Source organism: Tenrec ecaudatus, chromosome 3, assembly GCF_050624435.1.
Source record: "Tenrec ecaudatus isolate mTenEca1 chromosome 3, mTenEca1.hap1, whole genome shotgun sequence".
Taxonomy (NCBI): Eukaryota; Metazoa; Chordata; class Mammalia; order Afrosoricida; family Tenrecidae; genus Tenrec; species Tenrec ecaudatus.
Window position 1 is genome coordinate 153,879,411 of NC_134532.1, and position 15,465 is coordinate 153,894,875.

The following is a 15,465-nucleotide window of genomic DNA, read 5'->3' on the forward strand; positions in this document are numbered from 1 at the left end:
GGAAACTGAGACCCTTGAGTGGAAGTGAGAAAGGACAGATCAAAGCACCTTTCAGATCTCTTTCATCCAGATGGGTGTGTGTGTGAACCTCCTATGACATGAATATCAAACACAAATGCAGATAACGGAGCTATTTCTCAAAGTAGAATTGAGAACATGTGCTGTGCTCTCAGGAAACTGACTCGCTGCCATGTAAATGGTTTCACTGCTCACAGTTTACTTTTTTACGTGTGTGAGAAGAATATACATAAACTGGAAAAGAAATGGTGTGAAAATCAATCCTGGGCTGATAGATATTGTGTTATGTGTTCATGGATTTACTTCATTAATGCTAAGAAGGATATCAAGCAGGTTGAATAATTGTAAAATGACTTGAAGCGTGTGATCTATGTCACTAGCCTGTATACGTAGCAACGGTTGAATTGATGGATGCCTTGCCATGTATTTTCTCAACAACCACAAAGCAAATGAAATTTAGACCATCAAAAGGAATAGGAAATATTTTACACATCACACTGAGCTATAAAAATAGGGGTAAAGCTCAGCCAAGTTTTCAGTACGTTTATTTGTTAAAAAGGTCCTATATTGATGTGACTAGTTATTTCCCACCCTCCCACCTGCCAGTTTTCAAACTTTCAGAACTAACTTGGATGCTTTAACACAATGCAGATTCCAAGGTTTCCTTCCTAAAAATTTTGATTGGGATGCCATACTACAAATGATTCTGGGGCTACCAAAAAAAACCCCCAAAACCAAGGACCTCACTGACATCCAGTCAAGTCTGATTCATGTAGGACAGAGAAAATCGGCCTCTGCATTTCTGAGTCTGTAAATCTTTACAGGAGCAAACAGCCTCATTATTCTCCCCCAGGTGGACTGTTGGGTTCAAACCACTGACTTTGTGGTTAGCAGTTCAGCGCATAGTCCACGGGCTCCTCATACAGGGCAAAGGATCCTGTTATATCCCTGGACATCAGGTAGCAAGCTTTTGGTTTTGACGCTACTGTTGCCATAAGCAACTATTGGTGACAAAAGAGACAACTGAATCTCCACATCTTATTCTTATTAACATAATTTATTTCAGATGCATAATTTTCACAGTTAGAACACAAAATTGCAAAATTAAAAGAGCAGGGATGTCAACTATAATGCTTTTCTCAGGTTAAAAACAAAACTGTTGCTGCCCATTTGATTCTGACTTAAGACAGCCTCGTGTGGTACAGAATAAACCCGAGCCACAGGCCTTTCTAGGGAGCCCTGGTGGTGCAGTGACTACACCTTGAGCCGCTAGCCACAAGAGCAGTGATTTAAACCCACCAGTTGCTAGTTGCTCTGAGGGAGGGAGAGGAGGGTTTCTGCTCCAGTCAACGCTTCCAGCCTCAGAAACCCACATGGGCCCTTCTGCTCTGAACTGACGGGTTGTCCTGAGCTTTTTAAAAAAGAATATATATCTTAAAATTGTAGTCTAGAAAATCCTTTAGAATCTTTTTTTTCCTTTAGAATCTATCACTAGCGGTTGATGTAGTTTTAACACATTAACCACAAATTAAATTAATGTACTTTCAGATCTGTTTCTTTTTCTAATAGATGTAATTGTTCATGTGCATCGAGACATTTTGTTTAAACCTAAGTCATTTCCAAATTCTACTGATAGTAGAAATTAGTGAAGCCTGACAGTACAGTATAGCATATTCTGGTGCCTGGCATTTTGTCCCTGCTGGGCATTGAATACTGTGCGTTAGGTTCTCAGTGGCTACTTCCTCCCAAGGGGGCAGCTAATTCCTTCTTTGTAGTCTATTCTTAGTCTGGAAGTTCCGCTGATACCTGCTTACTCTGGGTGACTGTGCTGGCATTTGAAAGCCCAGTGACATACGTTCAGCATCACTGCGACACTCAGGCACCACAGTATAAGAACCTTACAGACAAGAGCAAGGCCCTCGATGAGATGATGGACACAGCGGCTGCAGCAAGGGTTCAAGCACAGGCAGGCACCATTGTGAGCTCAGCGCAGGGCCAGGTGGGGTTTCTTTCTATTGTGCAAAAGGTTGCTATCAATGGAACTGACTCAGTGGTACCTAAAAACAACAGCAACAGGCATGGAGTATATTGAAATGATGTGTTAGCCTTTAATTTTTTTATTCTTCCATTTTCTGCTGTTAATTATGAAATCTACTTTTGATCCTAAACTATTTCTATAGTATGTCTTTTAAACATTTTAGGAGACTCTTCAAAAATTAGAGAGCTGAGAAGCTAAAGTAACATGATTTAGATATTGTTGACTATAAGTGGAATCAGAGTATTCTTGAAACCAATCGTGCTTAAGAGATCGGGTATCTTAGCAAGTTGGTGGTTTTAGTAGGTGGAAGGAGGGGAGATGTTCTGTCTGAAAACCAACTCAGATTAAAACTTGATGTCACTAATTAGGTGAAAAAATTGCAAGAAATATTTCAATGATTTCACTTTTATGTTTTAGATTTTAAAATGAAAATTATCTCCTGGTTTTACATTTCTGAACCGTGCTAATGGATTGGTCAGTCTTAATGAAAGTTGCTATCAAATTAAAAGGTGGCAAGTGATCAGCTTACTGTTCACCAATTTCTTTTTTAAAAAAAGAAATCATTTTATTGGAGCTCATACAACTCTTATCACAATCCATACATACATCAATTAAGTAAAGCACCCTTATACATTCATTGCCGTCGTCATTCTCAAAATTCGCCTTCCACTTGGGTTCCTGGAATCAGCTCATTTTTCTTTTTTCTCCTCCCTGCCCCTCCCCACTCCCAGCTCCCCCATGAACCATTAATAGTTTATAAATTATTATTTTATCTTATCTTATGCTGCCCTCATCTCCCCTCACCCACCTTCCTGTTGCCCTAATTCCAGTTCCATATTGAACTTACATAAAATAAAATAATCGAGAGTAATCAGAGTATGGAAAATACACAAACATAGACATACGCTTTCATCTGTCAGCTGGTAAGGTAAGGGCTAGTGGGGAAAAACATGACAGATATCATCAGGACCTTAAAGAATGTTCATCGATTCTTCCTCCTTTCATGCCTTTTATTTGTTGTTCTAGGCATGACAAGCTTCACACGTTTGATTGGAAGACGTTTATAAATATATCCAGGTAACAAAGTTGAGAATCCTTTTAAATATTCTTAATGGGTTCCTGTCTTGAAATCACTAGCCTTGTGATTTAATTATGTAGAGTAAATACAACAAATACAATAGAAAGGATTGTATCCAAGCCTAGGTTATTGGGTTGCTTTGGGAGAAGATACCCAAATGTGAGCAACACATTTCTTTCTAAAGCATCATTTAAATTTCAGACTTCAACCGCAGTTGAGATTGTTTTTAGTTCACTAGCTGCCTGGTGTGTTATTTTAAGAAAACAGAAGTACCGTCATTTGCAAACTCCTTGTAGATCACACACCTTAACCCTGACCTTTTAGCTCTAGTTTTTCAAAAGACGTGAAGGCAAGATGAGGAATCATTTGCTTTTCTGTGGACTCCTGGCCATTTTTGTTCAAGCTGTTCTTGTGACAGGTATGTGGTATTTAGAAATAAACCTAAGTAAGATTAAAACTGCAGTATGGAGCTAATCTTCAGATCAAAGCATTTATGTTGGTGTTTTGCTGGTCAGCTAGCCAGTCACATTTTTCTAACCTGCCTTAATCTGTATATGGGCAGCAATCTTTACATAGGTGCAACTCGGGCACAATTCTTTCTATATATTTTCCTCTTATTTGTTTGCCTGCTTCATCCTAAAGAACCAGAACATAGATGTTTCTGGATGACTTTAGATAGCCATATTTATGGGTCTCTATATTGAGTCTTGAAAATCAGGAATTCTCCCTTGGGTCTATTAGTATTCTGGAACAGTGAAGTAATAATTACAGTAGGTACAATGCATTGCAATTTATTTCCCCAGGGAGACTGACATTAATTCTAATAGTTCTCAGGGATTGGAATCCACAGTTTTGCTATGATCCTTTAACAATGTTTAATGTTATACTCATTGACTATAACTTGATGACTAAACTTTAGTTATTTTGCATATGGAACTTTTAAGTAACCAGAGAAAATGGTATACATACTAAATCTCGAAGTACAGTATTAAATAATTTCAACTTAGAAAGCCACACAAATTAGAAGAGATATAATTCAGCCGGCTTAATAATTTCTGATGCTGAAGAATGATCATGATTGAAATACAATTAAGAATAGTCATTATACTTATATGTATTTTTATACTAACTTAACATTAAGAATCAACTTTCAAATAAGATTTTAAAAACAATAATATTGAAATATGTATATGCATAAAACATTATAAAATATATATACATGAACATCTTTGTTAGACAAACACAACATAAATCCATACACAATAATTCACATTTACTGAATACGTATGATGGTCTAGGGACTGTGTGGAACCTGGTGGTTTCTGAGCGTGGCTGCTCACAGCACCATCAGCAGTTTGAGCCCAGCAGCCGGTCCACTGGAGACAGATGAAGCTGCTTCCTACTCTCATTAAGATTTGTAGTGTGGGAAACGCACAGAGGCAATTTCATTCTGATCTATAGGGTCCCTGTGAGTTGGAATTGACTCAGTGGCAGACAGTTTGAACTTCTTTCTTTTTCTAGGCATTGTATTAGCTGCTCTAGATAGGCTCCTCCATTGAATTCTCACAAGAGCCATGTGAGGATACCAAACCCAAGCCCACCCGCATCCAGTCAACTCTGCCTCCCTGTGACCCTGCACGAGGGTTCCGAGGCTGGGATCTTGATGGGCCCAGAAGGCCTCGTCCTGCTCTGCGGAGAGCTTGCAGTTGACAGTCCAACGCGTAGTCAACAGCGCAACCAGAGCTCCCTATGTGAAGATACTCCCTCCCTGCCTCCATCAAGTAGATTCAGACTCATGTGAGGATGCGTGCTTTCATTACCTCCAGCAGAAGGTCGAGGTAGTTAAGCAAGTGCCTGACTTGTCAAAGGTCAATAGCAAAAAAGTGAGAGAAGAATTGACAGCTCATATTCCTAATGACTGTCCTCCTATTCCACCTGCATAAGGGAATTATCTTTTAGCAAGCTCATTTGTCATGTCTAGTACATGTTATTAAATCTACTTCCTTATTTGACCTGAGTTTAACCAAGTATTTACTGAGTACGAACTGTGTCTCAAGTGCTCTGGAGATAAAGTAAGGCACAGTACATAATAATAGGCTTACTAGGGAAAACACTGCCGGTGGAGGGTGGATGTTAAAATCCTGTACATTCTGGCAAATTGAAAGCAGTCATATATTTTCTAACAGAAATATCAGACTGCCTATGTTTGTTTAATAGTAATGATAGTTTGTTTCTCCCCGGGGTCCTAGTAAGGAAAGAAACTATCTGACATTTTCTATTTAAGACTTTATGGTCAAGTCACTTCCTTAAGGATTAATGTAGGCTTTTGGGTAGTCATTTGTACTGTCCTGAGAAAAACGTTAGAGAGACAGGAAGAGAGAAGAGGATACATTTAGGTCATCTTACTGCTTTCAGAGCATTAATAAGAGTTATATTACTATTTTGCATTGACGTCATGATGCTTCCTCTCTAATGCCGTGCAGAAGAAGCTTGTCAGAAGCTTCAGTAAGAACTTTCCAGTAATGACAATGCATTGTGCAGCATGTGACGCAATGATGAGTGTAATCGTGGTTTTACGGTGTCTTGCAATGACTTTTCATTAAGACAGAAATATTGCAATTAGATCCTCTCTGCTTTGGGAATCATCTCAGGAACAATTGGACTTCCAGTTACAAACAATTTTCCTATCTAACCTTTATAACTCTAGTGCATCTGCTAAATCGTTTTCTTATTAATTGAGGCTTAATGAGTGACATGTCATTTTGCTAAAATTATAAGAATTAAAAATACTTATCATTGTAATTATTCACTTAGTATTATTAAAATAAGGATATAATTAGCCTTCTAAATACCTAGGTATTCACAGATGTAAGTCAGAGAATAAGTTTTCTTTCTTTATATTTAAACATTTACCACACCATCTGTCTAAGGTTAAAATTCAACAATACAACATTAGACATTCAGAGCTAGGGCTCTAATGGTCATTAATAAATTAGCTTTTTTTCTATATGAGGACATATTATAGTGACCACAGACTGTTATCCTCAATATTTTCTAAATTTTCTTTTGTAAATTTGTAATGCTTTACTTCTGTGTACATGCCATGTTTAAAAGAATTCTTATAAGAATTTTTAATAAGTGCAGCACTTTTAAATTTTGTTGAATCATTATACCATGATAATCTGATTCATATTATGACAAAGAAGAGTCTAATTCCCTTTAGGAAAGTTGTGGTGAAGACTACATAAGTCTTATATAATAGGATTATCTTAGGGTAGAACATGCCTGTTCTTAGCTCTAATTCAATTGAAGAAGAAGTAAAAAAAAGAGAGAGATGGGAGTTAAGGAAGGAAGTGGCATTAAAAACTGGATTTATGAAGGCTAACATTTTTCTTAGCTTTCAGTCAATTGTCTGGGAAAAATCCAATGTGATTTCTGCTTCGTCTCTCAGTTTGGCATTTGACAGTGGTTTTCCCAAGTCTACATTATTTAGAACCTTTGTCTCTGTTAGAAGCATGTGTCTCCATTAGAACCAGAATTGTCCTAGGTTCCCTTGTAAACTAGATCAAGGGGGGAAAGCGAAAGAAAGAAAGAAAGAAAGAAAGAAAGAAAGAAAGAAAGAAAGAAAAGAGAGAGAGAAAGAAGAGAAGAGAGAGAAAGAAGAAGAAAAGGAAGGAAGGAAGAAAAACGTTCTTTTTAGAGTTCAGTTGGATTTTTATCACTGTAAGATTCCCCCCCCCTTTTTTTTATTGTGGTGAAATATATAGATAACAAGCCATTTCAACCGTTTTTATGTGTTCAACTCAGGGACATTATTTACATTCCCTATGCGATACAGTCATCAGCACTGTCTGTTTCTAGATTTCCCCTCATCCTCACTCAACACAAAGGTGGTACCTGCTTAAGAGATACACCTCACCTCCCTCCCACCTGCCTGACCTGGCAACCAGCAATGTGCTTTGGCCTTTCGTTCATTAGGTTAGGGAGGGAAACACACAGAAAGCTGCTTCCGACCATCCTTGTATCACTTTCTTTTTCCTGACGATGAAAGAGCTAATTCAAAGTCTACAAATAACATTTCCCTTTCTTAATATGCTTTGCCTTTCAAGCCCAAGACAAAGATGAAGGGACGGTTCTTGTTGACAACAAGTGTAAATGTGTCCGAGTTACTTCCAGGAGCATCCCCTCCACAGAAGATCCTAGTGAAGACATTTTGGAACAAAACATCCGGATTATGTATGTGACTTTCTTTATTTTGCCCCCCCGCCATCTTATAAGTGGAGATGCGTTCTAAACATAGATGATTTTAAACATAGAATGTAATACCTATGCATTTTTTTCCTTTGTGGAATGTTGCACTGTCATGAGGTTGAATCCAGTTAATGGGCCATGAGCCAATTTTACAAAAGTTGGGCATTGAGGGGACATAAACAGAAGGCCACACAATCTCAAAACTAGTTGGTAAAATTAAATGAAGCAAGGTTCTGATCTAATCACCAACACACCCTGTTTATACAGAGTTATTTCCATTTGAATCAGAGCTTTCCGTTGCCCTTGATCAACTCAAACAGAAAGGCATATAACTCTAAAGGCATGGTTTTGTACCATGAGTATTTTACATGGCACTCATGTGTCTGCATAATGATAAGGTGGATTGATTAAATTGACTAATTGGTTACATGTTCTATGATTCTTATTTGATGTTAATAATGTTGGAGAAGTGAAATTCCTGTTGTATCCAATCAGTAATGCCTTCCTTATGAACCACTCTTTCCCCGCCTTTTTAATGGAACCAGTTTTCCTTCCCGTCAAGTTCTCCTAAAAGAAAGAGAATAGCATTCCCTTCCCTTCCCTTCCGCGGGGAAGCGGATGCTTACATCTATGTCACCAAGATTTGGATCATGCCAAATGTCAATTTTCTCATTAAACAGGGAAAAAGACGAGTAAACAAAAATTGCTATCAAGTTTCCAGTTCATCTATGCGTGTTTAGAGACATGTTTTGTTTGCGTTTTCTTTGGTAGAGAGCAGTACGGAAGGAGAGAAATGATAAGTTAACTGAGATTTTAAAGTTGTGGAAACGCCTGAATGGGTTGACACACATGACTTCGCTTCCCTGGGGTATCAGCAAATCAAGGGCTGTCTGTGTTAGTCCTAGCTGTGCTGCCTATTAGTTTCATGAACTCGGACAGGTCACGTAGGCTAACTTCAGATCTCTAAAATAAGATGTTTTTCCATTCATTTGCCAAACATTGGACATATTACATATGCCACCACACATCCAGCCAGGCACTGAGGACACATCAATGAAAAGAGAGTTTTGCCTCAAGGAACATAAACAAGAGAAACAGTGATTCTACGGATGTTAGTCTGTAGAAACCATGCCATGACTTTTATTGTAATAAAGATGTTAACTTCAATTAGAAGAAGTTTATAGAGGAAGTTTATTCATGAGGTGAGTGCCATCCAAGGAAATATAAACCTTGACCTGATGCTTTAGAAAACAAAACTTAAAAAAAATCATTTTATTGGAGCTCATACAAGTCTTATCACAATCCACACATACATCAATTGTGTGAAGCACACTTATAAATTCATTGCCCTCATCAATCTCAAAACTCTCGCTTTCCGCTTAGGCTCCTGGAATCAGCTCCTCATTTTTCTTCGCCCCCTCCCCACTCTCCCTCCCTCATGAACCCTTGATAATTTATAAATTATTATTTTATCTTATCTTACACTGCCCAGTGAAAAGCAAAACTTTTTATTGTTATTTGAGTGAAAATTTACAGAGCAAATTTGTTTTCCATTCACCAAGCCCTAGACATTCTGTTTCATGACCTTGACAGTAGTCCTCACAATGGTGACAGCCCTCTTCCCATGTCCTTTCTGTGCTTTTCACTTCCCTCCGTCCCTCTTTCTGAACCTCTCTGCCACCCGAGCCTTGTCCTTGGGCACATGCTGCTCTGTTGGTGTTGTCTGCTTCATTGACAGTGCACACACACCTCCCTGGGAAGAGTAGGACTGGCCAAGTGAGTCAAAGTAGTTCATAGCATTGCTGCTGGGAGATTTATTTTGAATGGGAAGTATTTAAAATATGGCAAATGTCCACAAAAATCAGAGTAATACTATCACTGTAGAGTTTTTACAGGTGAGTATGGTTTTGTGATATAAATATTACCCACACTATAATGATCTGTTCCTTTAATTATTTTGTTTTGTTTTGTCCTAGCGTTCCTTTGGGCAGCAGGGAGAACATCTCCGACCCAACGTCACCAGTGAGGACCCAATTTGTGTACAATATGGCTGACCTGTAAGAGAACTTCCTTCATAGTAATATAGACATAGATGTTGATAACTTTTGACTAAACTTATGCATAAGAGTGTTTTTGAAATTATGTAGAGTATCAACATTACAAATATAATTGGAATTTTTAAAAGTTATTCATTAAAAATTATCATACATTCACAAATCTTTATCACAGACAGATAAAAATCATCTGTAAATTTGCTCTAAAGAAGAAGTCATTGTCATTAGAACAGGAAGAGTTTATTTATTCTAATGTTTCAACAGGGGGACTTCAGATATATGAACAGGCAGATATTTCTTTGGCAACCGTACAAGCCACCATCCAGTTTTTTTTAAATTTGAAATGTTATCTTGCTTGTCACTATACATTTAAACCATGTTTGCAGTTCTGATTAACCCCATCACACTAGCAGTTGTCGTATGCACGCATGTGGACAAAAGAATGTCGTCTGACTAGCTATCTGGTTTGGGAAACCCTGGTGGCCAAGTGCGTAAATTGGGCTGTTAAACTGGGTCAGACAGCTCCAAACCCTAGCTGTTCCCTGGGAGAAAGATGAGACTTTGTATTACTGGACAGACTTACAGTTTTGGAAACCGGCAGGGGCAGTTCTACCCTGATCCTACAGGGTCGCCATGAGTCTGAAATGGCTCAATGGCAGTTAGTGAGTGAGTGGGTGAATGAGTGGGTGAGTGAGTGGGTAGGTGATTGGGTGGGTGAGTGGTTGAGTGGGTGAGTGAGTGATTGAATGAGGGAGTGGGTGAGTGAGTGAGTGGGTGGACGAATGAGTGGGTGAGTGAGTGAGTGGGTGGGTGGGTGAATGAGTGAGTGGGTGGTTGGGTGGGTGAGTGGGTGAGTGGGTGATCTTGTGAGGAGCCTTTGTTAGCCTGGTAACTACTAGGTCAGTCCCTCAAAACCATCGACCATTCCTTGTTCCTCGGGAGGCTTTTTGCTCCATCATGATTCACTGTCTCAGAAACCCATGGGGACGGTTCTGCCCTGCCCTATAGGCTTGTTATGCGTTGGAATCAACTTGATGGCAGTGAGTGAGTTACATTGTTTTTTTGTAGTTATGGAGTTTGTTGTTATGTCTTAAAGGTTGACAAATCTTCTAAATGACGATGTGGCATTGTAGAGCTGCTGAGGGCTGAAAAGAAACTTCCTTTTTTGTTTTTTTCGGTTGTCAGGCCAGAGCTGGCGGAGCAGACTGAGCGTAGATAGAAATGCATAGTCACTCAGATTTCGAGACAGCAGTTGATGGTGCTAATGTAGACATTTTGTTTTGCAGCTGCAAGAAATGTGATCCTGCAGAAGTGGAGCTGGACAATCAGATGGTCACTGCCACCCAGAGCAACGGTTGTGATGAAGAGGACACCTGCTATACTTACGACAGAAACAAGTGCTACACTAACGTGGTCCCACTGACCTATGCTGGGAAGACCTACATGGTGCGAACGTCCCTGACCCCGGACTCCTGCTATACTGACTAGCTGACGTCATTGCTGACTGCCCAGCTCCTCGTGTTGTAAGGCTCTCCATTTCAGTCTAGAATGGTAATATATGGACTACGAAGGAAGTTATGGTCATGAACATATTTTCTGGATAATGTAAAACTGCCTTATCCCACTCCCCAGCAAATAATTGACATAATAGCATTATTGTTACATTTATTGGATAATTCCTTCTCTTTAGTAGGTCCATACAAAGTGTTTAAATTTCTTACTTCTCAAGCTTACCTGAAGGAGCACACCTCCTTAGGAATGTCATTCCTCATATAATGAAAAAAAATAGACAAGTGAACGAAAATAAAACACAAAGAGTACAAAGGAGACCTCCTGAGATTTTACCTTTTTGTGGAGGATGGGCTTTGACTTGGAGAGCCACTGCTTTTACATCCCTTTCCTCTGTTTAAAAAGTATTGCTGTGCAGAGAAAATTTATGTATCACATTTAGGCAAATATTTCTTAGAAAAATAATAATTAAGAAAGATATTTGAAAAGACTTTTAAAAATATTAAAAATGGGAGCACATGATTAGGAAACTTATTATCAGAACATGATGTCACTAAATACATGATTGAACATTATATTTTGGTATAACAGTCTTGGAAGCAGTTGATACAAGTTTTTCAATTTTAAAATCTTTATTTTGATAATCAGGTTAGTATAAGAGAAATCATCCATCTTGTCACTGAATCTAAAGAACTCTGTATCCCAAATATATATTCTCTAGCACAGTTTGACCAATTAAATAGATTTATAAGCATATTCCTGTGTGACATAATTTATTGGAAAAATTTTGTCCGTGTTAATTTTTTTGCTTGTAAGTTAAAATATAATTGATTTCTGATGAACAGTTTGAAGTATGTACAGGCACACATTTGAGATAAAGAGTTGTCATTTTCCACCTAAAATTAAATGAAAAGGCAAAGTCCCTCCGGATCCACACAGCAATGATGCTGGCAGGCAACATTTCTTCACGGCAGAAATCAAGTCCAATTGATAAACAGGTCTGTGGAAAGTAAATGCTAACTCTGGATTTGCAGTCGATGCAAAGCCAGTTTCTTGAGACTCTTGTTTTCTATTTCCTTTTGTGGTTTACTTTTAATGATGTTATAATTTAAAAAATCATTTTATTGGGAGCACTTACAGATATTACAGAATCCTTAATTTAATTAGATCCAGCAAAATTGTACATTTGCTCTCACCATCATTTTCAAAACATTTTCTTTCTTCTCTAACTCTTTGATATTGGCTTCCCTTCATACCCTCCCTCCCCCACCCTACTCCCCAGGGGCCCTTATTTTATATATTAGTATTAGTATTATTCCATATCTTACACCATCCGATGTATCCATTCACCAACAATTCTGTTATGCGTTCCCCTCGAGTGGGGTTATGCAGTCATCATTGCTGTTGGTTCCCCTTCCTCCCCGCCCCACCTCTTCCCATACCCTCAGGGAGTCGTTACTATCATTGCTCTTTCTGAAGGGTTTATCTATCTTGGATGTCATGTATTGAGTGATCTTAATCATACAAATGAACAAACGCAGGTCTAACAAGATTAATGAGGCACAACCATGTGTTTCATGAGTGCTATATTGCACCTTGGATATATCCCTTGCATGTGGCCCTTCTGGGAGGGACTGTGTAATTATCTTGCAGGTTGGCTTTGGACCTCACTTTGTTTACGCTCCTTCACATCAGTTTGATTGTTTGTTTTTGAACTTCGGATACATATTTCTGTGGACACTTCATGATCACACAGGCTGGTGTGCTTTTTCTGCTTTATTGCTTCCCTGCTAGATAGAATGGTGCTATAATTTTGAATAATTTACATTGTGTTTATAGCAATCAGTGTACTGTTTCTTGAGGTATAGCTGTAGACTTCATCAGGAATCATATCTTCGATGTGTGAAAGACAAATCTTTTTGAGTGATTGCATTGCATGTGATTTTGACCAATTATTTTTTTCTTTCAATTAGCATAATCATGCCTCTGGTAAACCTCATTGGCTAGGATATTGCCACTGGGAAAAGCTTGGCCACGTCTTTGGCTGAATTAATCAGTAATGTTTATTAAATATTTATCACTCACAAGGCACCATGCTAGATTTTTTGATGATAAACTGCCTCACAAGAAACTCACTATCACCCCTTTCAGCTCCCTCCTCATTCTCCATCACAGGTGTCTGCTTTAATAAATCTCTTGCATCTCTAATGTCATCTTGTTCAATGACAAATGGCTTCTGGAGAACCCAAATTAACACAGTACCCAATTATGTTCTGTCTGACTTAATGATGATGACAATGTGAACTTCTTTCATGTACCAACTGATTTCTCACTTAATGAAGGTTTTCTCTTTTAATCTTTACTGTAACTATTTGGATTTTACTCTCACATGATAAATGAGAAAACCAACTCCGTGAGTAATTCATAATTTGATTGATGCACTCCTGTAATAAATGACAATGAAAACCTAATCATTCTGCTAATTTAGCCTTGCCTTGTTTCAAAAATGTACCCCGGCAATGATTGTAACCTACTCTGAAAGTTCATATGACATCCCTGGGCTTAATATGGCCAACTTGCTGATGTTTTAAATCTATTATTTTATATTTCCCACCCCCTTTTACATTTGACTTAAGTGGATGACATTAAAAATCAATCAAACAGACCTGTGTGGGCACTACTGGTGGGAAATGCTTTCCTTGTGTGTAGTTCCTTCTAAGACAGTCACTTACCTAATTAGCACACTTGCCATGAGCTAGAGAAAAATCATGTTAATGAACAATAGGAGTAAAATGCTTCTTCATGCCAGGTCTATGGTGCCAATACGTTGAATCCACATGTTCTGCTGTCACTTAAGGCTACTGTGATATTTTCTCTTAACAATCATTTATTTTTTGTTGAGAAGATAGACGGCTAACACACACACCATTTCAGACTTCTCCATGTACGATGCAGTAACATTGATTATGTTCTTTGAGTCCTGAAAGGTCTACAGAGCAGATAGATCATCACTTTTCCATTCGGCAATTCAGACACGTTTTGTTTCATTTCATTTATTGCAGTCCCTCCATGCCGTCTGTCCTGCTTCCCCTCTGTGGTACCTGTTTCCGGTGCTCCTTCTTTCCTAACCCTACGGAACGTTGTCCTTGGGTCGGTGTCCACCTTTCGGTCTCAAATGGTGGTTTTAAGGCTCGTGTGCCTCACTTGTGGGATTTAGGTCCCTTATAGACACATTCATTGTTTAGCTGGAACTTGAACCATGGGAATGGGTCACTTCCAGACCCCCACAGGGCTAATGGTCACTACCAGGAGTTCCACCAATCCCTGGCTGACCAGCAAGCTTAGTCTCTTTCATGCTTTTGCATTTTGTTCCTTATTTTTCTCCCATTCTATCCCCGATTATCGAATGTGATCCATTTTGGGAGTGGCAGCCAGGCACCATCCAGTTCTCTAGCCTCAAGACCATGGAAACTGATGTCCATGTAGTTCACTAGTCCATCTGACACATTGTGTACCTTAGAGTTTTATCACTCTCTTTTGCTCTGGATGGGAGAGACCGGGAGCGGCATGCACAAGCTTTTAAGACCCCAGTCACAATTCACCATAGGGCAATGCACTTTGCCTTCTGCTCTGTGTCTGTCTCTAGTTACATTTGACAGTGGATTTAGGGCACATATTACTGCTATCCACTCTGCCCGTTTGTGGACTCAGGCTCCACTTGTTTCCGAAGACGTGTACAGGCAGCGACCCAACCAAGCCAGAAAAGTATAACTCTACTGCGGCCTCGCACCCAGCTAAGCATTTCTTTCAACGCGAAAGTATGTTCCAGAGGACGAATGGATCAGTCTCCATGGAATGGAGACAAGCCAGGGTGGTGCAATGCAGAGATACTTTAATTTTTTCTCCAGGCCCCTTCTTTGCCCACCGCATATGCTCAAGGTGGGGAGCTTAGAACCGCAGTGCCTTCAACGAGGAAGTTTCACTGCACTTTATCAGCTGAATTTCTTGACCATTTATTCTGCGGATGTTTTTCTTTCTTTTCTTTTAAATAATTTTATTGGGGGCTTATACAACTCTTATCACAATCCATACATCTACCCATTGTGGCAGACACATTTGTTGCCATCATCATTCACAAAGCATTTGCTTTCTTCTTGAGCTTTTGGCATCAGCTCCTCATTTCATCCTCTCTCATTTTCTCTCTGACCCCCTCCCTCATGAACCTTTGATAATTTATAAATCATTATTATTTTGTCATGTCTTACACTGACTGAAGTCTCCCCTCACCCACTCCTCTGCTGTCTGTCCCCCAGGGAGAGGGCTATATGGAGATCCTTGTAATTGATTCCCCCTTTCCACCCCACCTTCTCTCCACCCTCCTGGTATCGCCACTCTGACCACTGGTCCTGAGGGGTTCATCTGTCCTGGATTGCCTGTGTTTCCAGTTCCTATCTGTACCAATGTACATACATTCTCTGGTCTAGCCAGATTTGTAAGGTAGAACTGGGATCATGATA

At 39.2% G+C, this 15,465-nt stretch overlaps 1 protein-coding gene across 2 annotated transcripts in view; it reads left to right on the forward strand.

Annotated features, from left to right (window-relative positions):
* JCHAIN (joining chain of multimeric IgA and IgM) overlaps positions 1 to 11,702 on the forward strand; it is a 53,074-nt gene extending 41,372 nt beyond the window's left edge. For both annotated transcript variants that reach the window (XM_075544239.1, XM_075544240.1), the window contains exons 2-6: positions 3,083 to 3,133; positions 3,459 to 3,552; positions 7,244 to 7,370; positions 9,362 to 9,442; positions 10,726 to 11,702. In XM_075544239.1, the coding sequence (XP_075400354.1) occupies positions 3,489 to 3,552; positions 7,244 to 7,370; positions 9,362 to 9,442; positions 10,726 to 10,927 (474 nt within the window). In that variant the 5' untranslated portion in view covers positions 3,083 to 3,133; positions 3,459 to 3,488 and the 3' untranslated portion in view covers positions 10,928 to 11,702. The remainder of the gene's footprint in view (positions 1 to 3,082; positions 3,134 to 3,458; positions 3,553 to 7,243; positions 7,371 to 9,361; positions 9,443 to 10,725) is intronic.
* Positions 11,703 to 15,465: the final 3,763 nt, after the last annotated feature.